This window comes from Triticum aestivum, chromosome 3D (genome assembly GCF_018294505.1).
Source record: "Triticum aestivum cultivar Chinese Spring chromosome 3D, IWGSC CS RefSeq v2.1, whole genome shotgun sequence".
In the NCBI taxonomy this organism is placed as follows: domain Eukaryota; kingdom Viridiplantae; phylum Streptophyta; class Magnoliopsida; order Poales; family Poaceae; genus Triticum; species Triticum aestivum.
In genome coordinates, this window is record NC_057802.1 from 558,565,546 (window position 1) to 558,573,094 (window position 7,549).

A 7,549-nucleotide genomic window follows, 5' to 3' on the forward strand; every position below is an offset into this window, starting at 1 on the left:
AAGGCTGTAGGTAGGCCGTATAATTTTACCTAGGGTTTTTAAGGACATTAATATGTTTGCATTGAGTGGTTGACATTATGTTTAGTTTATGTTTAGGCATTTACATAAAATTTTAAAAGACGACAACATTTTCTTCACATAATACTATGTCATAAATGTCTTACACAATTTTTAAGCACAAAGCCCTGCACACGTCCAGAGATTAATCGGGAGTCTTCGGCCAACATCTGGTGACGGGCGTCATCAGCTGTGTGTATGCACACTTTATTTAATCCCCTAATTCAAAAATAAAATATTTTTCATGCACATTAAAAGCGGTAGAAAGGTGGCCAACCAGGTATGCCATGTGACGCATACTGGTTGGCCATGGTGAGAAAGTTTTTGATTTTTTAAGATTATTTTTTGAAGATGGAAGTGAAACTTTTTTATTTTTTTGGAGACATTTTTTTCTAGTCTTTCCTTTTTCTTTTTGAGATGGATATGATGTCCACATGACGGGAGAATGTTTTTTTTTTATTTTGAGATGAAGATGAGGTGCGCACAGCTTTTTATACTATGAATTTCTAATCATGATGATGTTTATACATTAACAGATGTAAAATCAGTAGTTTAATGTACCCTAGCAAACAGATAGCTCTGTTAAGTCACCAATAGGCAAAGATTACTACCATGACAATGTAACTACAGGATGTTGAGCTACTTCAACTACATTGGTGAGCCCAGCCTGTAAACCAAAACTGATAGTGAAACTTTGAGAGTTATGATATTTAACTTAGCTGATAGGAATAAACACAATAACAATATGCAAAAGCACAATGCATATCAGCATTTTATGTCTATATATTATATGATGATAAATCGAGCCCCATATGTTATAAGAACTGAAGACTCTAACACAAGTTGAATTTCAAGATTAGAGGAACTATGATAAGCAGATGGGATTGCAACTTTGAATTATGTACAAACAGTGTCTCTCCTTCGCGTGAATCGGTTAGGACATGACTGGTAATCAACATATACCTTTACTAAACAAACGTGCATATAACAAAGCATTAAGCAACCCTAAGAGTAATACAATTACTACTCTAACCTCTTTCCCGCAAAAAAGCACCTCGGTGCTAGTAAGTGATGAACACATGATAACCAATCACAGAGATCAAATTCTCTGCACTAAGGTGCACATCAAACAGAAATGATTTACGTTAAATCAAGATCAAGCACCCTTAATTTGCCAAACTCCAATCCAAATCTCCATGGGTTTCTGCTCCAAACCCTATCAGCACCTAAATCATCAATGGTTTGCTGCTTCTACAGAAGAAATGGGTTCCGGGGGGTTGAAAGGAAGGAGAAAGAACAAAGGAATAGAGAGATAGTGGAAAAGAAAGGAAAGAGATAGAGGTGGTTGGTTATACGCATCATCATCAGTCATGGTTTCATTAGACAGAGCTCCCTACCCGAGGTTGGTGGCGACAGATCAAAAAGGAAAAGACGATTGGCATTCAACCGTGCTAGATCCCATTGTCATAAAGAAATGGTGTTGGCTATCAGGTGAAAATAGGACAACAGTGACGAGTGAGTGCAATCATAAATGGTTGAAACTATCCATAAATGACAATAGATAAAACTCTGAAGGAATACTCCCTCTGTAAAGTAATATAAGATCTTTTAGATCACTTAGTGATCTAAAAGATCTTATATTACTTTAGAGAGGGAGTACTAAATTAAGACTTGACAGTACAAAAATAGAACATGAAATGGTAACTTTAGAGTTCAGAAGCATGAGACAATGAAAGAGTAGTATTAGGGAGGTGTCAAAGAAAGAAAAGCACACATTTCAACCATCATGCCATTACAGTCTTAGTTCTTCTTTTCAGAACTTAGTGGTATAAAAGAAAAGGAACACACAAAGATCATACTGAGAATTTGATCCAACATATGAAGCATCATGTAAATCCAGCCATCTAAATCTCTTCCATATAATCTGAAGTGACTTGAAGCTTTTCTCTGCTACTCTGCTTCTTCACTGCAAGGGATGTATCAAAATAACTAATTGTCACTATGATTAGTCAATAATCTAAAATAGAGAGACACGTGAAGGTCATAACTACAAAGTAGATGAACCAGGAGCCCCACTTACTCACGAAGAAATTTATTCGAGGATATAAACTTTGAACTTTCTAATGCATGCTGAAAAATTGATGAGAAATCACATTTTCAAGTACAGTAGTGCAACACTAAAAATTCATGGTATTCAACGTCATGCTGATACCATGTAGATGGAAGAGGAGAAATCAATAAGAAGGGCTTGGAGTGGTACAACAACTTAATAGATGGACTGGTACGGCATGGTAAAGATCAATTTCTCTACATGAACATAGATCTTGATTAACCATCACTAACTGAAACATGCGCTGCAGGCATACAGCCTCATGCCACCATCTACCATTTTGATCTCCCTCGGTCAGCCCCAGACAATCGAAAGACTTGAACATGAATAGAGGGAGAAGGACGTGGAGCAACGATCTGAGTATATCTAGGAATCAGCGAACTTCTGCTTCCTGCCGTCGAGCTGCTCCTGCTTCCATGGTTTTTACTTTCAGTGAGATTTTGATGAAATTCAACGAATTTCAGTAGACATTGAAATATTTACCTTTCGGCCAAAATATTTTAACAAGTTCTGTAATACACATGAATTCAAATATGTTTTTAAAATTCCAAATATTTAATTGAATTCAAGTGAATATTTTCAGCCCTTTGACCGAAATGCCAACTGAAATCACTAAAATTCTCCGAATTTCGGTGATTTTGGTTACTGCCAAATTTTTTTTCTAAAACTGAAATTGAAAATCATGCCTGCTTTCTACCGGCATCCTCTCCCATCTCCGAGTCCCGCACGGATGTTGACGCGTTCCATGCCAGCAACGCTGAGGTCGGAGCTCAATGGAGTAGAAGCGAACGAAGGAAGGTGCTCCTCTGCTGCCGCTGCATGGTCGAGGAGGAGGTCCATGGCGGCGTCCCACGGAGGAAGCCCCCTCAGTCCTCCATCCCTAGCGTGTAGCTGTGGAGCCGGACCTCCGGTGTGGCCCAGCTCGACGACGACACGCGGATGCCGACCAACATGCATGAAAACCCAAGGTTGCTTGCAACCATGGCAGGGCCTAATCTGAGAGGCGACTCGATGTTCAATGCTAGTAAATATTTTTCCTAACCTTTCGTGAGATTGATGTAGATCTAGGCAAACCTTGCACGGGCATCCGAGCAGGAGTAACGCTACACCTACATGGGCCCACCCTAGAAATCAGGGGGCGGTTTGATTAGTGTTTAAGGTAATTACATAGGTTATGCTACACCTATTCGTATGTGCAGCTTTTTTCTCCGAGCAGTATGAAACCTCTCAAACAAATCTGAACATGCCGCCCCTGATTTTCAGGGGGGTTGGCCTCTCCCTCTCCTAAACACCAATCATAATCGTCCACGTTGGCTTGTACGTAAACCTTCGTAGATACCTTACATAAGTCTAGCATTGCCCGAGCAGTATATCAACACCAATAATGCAACACCTACAAAGACTTATAAAGGTTTACTTAACCTTCCAAACTAATTTTCTCTCTCCCCCATGATTTTAAGAGGGGTGGACCTCCACATCGATTTGTACGTAAAATCTTGAAGTAAACCTTTATAGATGTAGCATTACTCATATGAACACTATTGAGAAGTTATTCCCATTGATGAGCTGGTCGGTTTGGTTCTTGGGGAAATATGTATATATATACTGTCAACACACCTAGGCTAGCTAATCAATCCATGGCTTCCGACCATGAGCGCCTCCTAGCACTCACGGCCTTCGACGACACCAAGGCCGGCGTCAAAGGCCTTGTCGATGCTGGGGTCACCGCCGTCCCATCCATCTTCCACCACCCGCCCGAATGCCTCCCTGCAGCGGATGCCGAGCTCCACCACTTGACCATACCGGTCATCGACCTGGCGTCTGACTCGCGAGTCGCGCTGGTTGCCCAAGTGAAGGCGGCCGCGCAGGCGGTGGGCTTCTTCCAGGTGGTGAACCACGACGTGCCGGACGACCTTCTCGCCGAGATGCTCGCCTCGGTGCGCCGCTTCCACGAGTCTCCCGTGGAGACGAAGCGCGCGTACTACAGCCGGGACCACCGCCGAAGAGTCCAGTTCAATTCCAACTTCTACCTGTTCCAGTCGCCGGCAGCCAGCTGGCGCGACACCATGTTCCTCCAGATGCCACTGCCGGCGTCAGAGGAGATCCCGGAGGCCTGCAGGGCCGTCGCGCCGGAGTACGCTCGGCAGGTGCAGCGGGTAGGCCGTGCGCTATTCGAGCTGCTGTCGGAGGCGCTGGGTCTGGATCCAAGCTACCTGGAGGAGGAGACCATGTGCCTGGACCGGGTGAACATCGGCGGCCACTATTACCCGGCGTGCCCGGAGCCACACCTCACGCTGGGCACCAGCAGGCACTCCGACGCCAGCCTCCTCACCGTGCTCCTCCAGGACACCGTCGGCGGCCTCCAAGTGCTCGTCGATGACGACAAGTGGGTGGACGTGCCGGCCGTGCCGGGGGCGCTGGTGGTCAACGTCGGCGACTACCTGCAGCTCATGTCCAACAACAGATTCAAGAGCGTGGAACACCGTGTGGTGGCTAACAGCGTGGACTCCAGGGTGTCGGTTGCCTGCTTCATCGCGCCAAACCCGTCGTCCGCCAGGGTGCTCGCGCCCATCGTCACCGGTGACGGCGCCGTCGCGCGGTACAGGAGCACCACGGTGGACGACATGTTCCGCTACTACAGGAACAGGACTAAGGCTCTCAACGGCACCTCCGCACTCCAGCATTTCACCATCTGAATCTCATTCTCATCTCATCATCGTCAGGGTTTCTTTTCTTTTTGGAATAAGGGATCGAGTGTCTAAACTCTAAACGGTGTATGTGATTTCTCTTCTTGGTCCAGCAACTTTGCTACTTTGTGCCACTGATTTTTAGCAAATCCATTATAATAAACTTGTTGTAATAAATTGTATATTTCTCTTCCGAATGCTTTAACTGAATAATATACTCCCTCCGTTCCTTAATATAAGTATTTTTAGAGATAATAAATATGAACTACATACCGAGCAAAATGAGTGAATCTACATTCTAAAATATGTCTATATACATTTATACGTAGTTCGTACCGAAATTTCTAAAAAGACTTATATTTAGAAACTGAGGGAGTATTGTAGGAGTATTACATTTATTATTACAATATATAAAATGTCGGAAGGCATATTTCTCTTTTGTACGTTGTATTCCGTGAGTGGGCGGATGCAGCTGGGTTGAAGGATTACCGGCCCATTAGTCTCATCCACGTCTTTGCCAAGCTGGTAGCGAACGCCGATACTATTTATCGCTTTCAATGATTCCACCGAAACTCTCGCATCTAGATTTTGGCGGTCTTGGTCGTTACTGGACCGGCCTATTTCGCTCACTGTAAATAAAAAGGGAAGGAAAAGTGATCAACACTTTTTTGTGTACACGTTCAACATTGTAACGTTCCTTCTTTGTTCTTTTTCTTTTTTTCTTATGTTTGTTTTCATTTTCACTCCACATTTTCGTATATGTAAAAAAAAATAGTAAGTGATCAACACTTTTTTGTATACACGCCCAACATTGTCCGAATGCTTAGTCTAAATTTTTAAATACTTATTCAATATTTTGCAGACGTTCAACATTTTAGTACTTATTCAACATTTTAATACTTATTCAACATTTTTAGTACTTATCCAACATTTATTAAACACTCGTTCAACAGTTTTTAATACCTATTCAACATTTTTTAAAATACTTGTTCCACATTTTTAATACTTGTACACCATTTTCAAATACTTATTCAAAAATTTAAAAATACTTGTTCAACATTTTAAGTACTTATTCAACAAATTTTCAATACTCGTTCACCATTTTTAATGCTTATTCAACATTTTCTGCGTTTGTTAACCGAAATTATTTTGGGAAAAGCATGAGAAAACCGAGTAAAAAAAGACACAGAAGAAGCATGTTGAATTAGACTGCAAAAGTGAAGAAAAAGAAAAAAAAACAAAAATAATGTAAAACAGGAAAAAAATAAACATGGTAAAACCCGGCTCATTGCTCTTCTAGTAGGTCGTGCTCTCCATAGAGTACAACAAATCTGGTGTGTTGCAGTGGCTAGAAACTCTTTGGACTAACTAGTCGACCCAGGATCGATTCCCTGCTAGCACCAATTTTCTGAAAATATTCGCTACAATGGGTCGGCCCGATATGTAGCGCTCAACGGGAGTATTCCCGCTCGTCTCGCGTAATGCGAGATATAGGGGCGCCCAGTAGCGAAGACTTTTAGCCACACGCTTGGCACCATGATTGGGCGTGTTTATGAAAAAAACGTTGCATCCATCATAAATTCATGATGGTTCAACAGACAGCCCGGTATCTTCACAGGTTTAAGGAGACACGGGGGATGTTGAAGCTAGACATAACTCAAGCCTTTGATTCAATCTCGCGAGCACTTGTCATGGAGGTGGTACGTAAAGCGAGATCCAGGTCGTGCTTTGGGGAGTGGGTAGTGATATTCATGCTCACGGCGAGCACACGCGTCCTGCTGAATGGGGTTCCTGCCCCCCCCCCTAACTTGGCACCGAAAAGGCCTCCAACAAGGAGACCCACTCTTGCGTTGTTGGACCTGGTGATCGAGAGCCTGAACCGTCTCATGGCGAAGGCTAGAGGAGGAGCGGGTTCTCTGCTGGTTGGCGCAGAGTGACCTTGTTGCGGGACTTTCGCTCTACATGGACGATGTCGTCCTGTTCTGCCATTCGGATAGGTCGGAGCTACTCACGGTTCAGGAGTTGCTTGCTTCCTTCGGTCACACGAACTTTGCCAATTGCTCGGTGTCCCCCATCGGGTTTTCTGACGAGATTGCCCCAGAAGCAGTATCGGTGATGGAATGCCAGTTGGCACAATTCCCGATCAAGTACTTGGTCATCCTCTTGTCCACGCATCAGCTATCTATTGAGTCTCTTCCGGCAATCGTGGAGAAGATCGCAGACCGGCTACCAACTTGGATGGTGGGATGATGGCCATGGACGGACGGCTAACCCTGGTTAAATCGGTCCTGGTGGCCATCCCTCTCGTGCTGGGTGTCTCTAAGATGACCCTAAAGCCGGTGGAGAGGTTCCTTTGGGGATTCCTCTAGGCGGGAACAATGGAGGCCATTGCCATGTCCACTAGCAGAAAGTGTGTCGCCCTTTCGAACTTGGAATACTTGCCATCCCTGATCTCGCGAGGATGGTCATTAGTCTCTGGATCCGATGGTTGTGACGCATGGACACTGACTGTGACCGCCGATTTCATGGCTTAGACATGTAGTTCAGTAGAGATGAGAGGAGTGTGTTAGCTGCATGTACCAAGATGGTACTTGGTAGTGAAACCTCTACACTTTTCTGGGTGGACAGATGGCTGGATGGGAAGCCCATTTTTGAGATTGCGCCGGAGCTCCCAAAGCTTGTCTCCGGGCACATT

At 44.0% G+C, this 7,549-nt stretch overlaps 1 protein-coding gene across 1 annotated transcript; it reads left to right on the plus strand.

The window, feature by feature from the left end:
- Window positions 1-3,804: 3,804 nt before the first annotated feature.
- On the plus strand, window positions 3,805-5,088 carry LOC123075413 (1-aminocyclopropane-1-carboxylate oxidase homolog 1-like). The gene has a single exon (XM_044498022.1). The coding sequence runs from the start codon at window positions 3,805-3,807 to the stop codon at window positions 4,861-4,863; it is 1,059 nt and encodes a 352-aa protein (XP_044353957.1). The 3' UTR covers window positions 4,864-5,088.
- The last annotated feature ends 2,461 nt before the right edge of the window (window positions 5,089-7,549 follow it).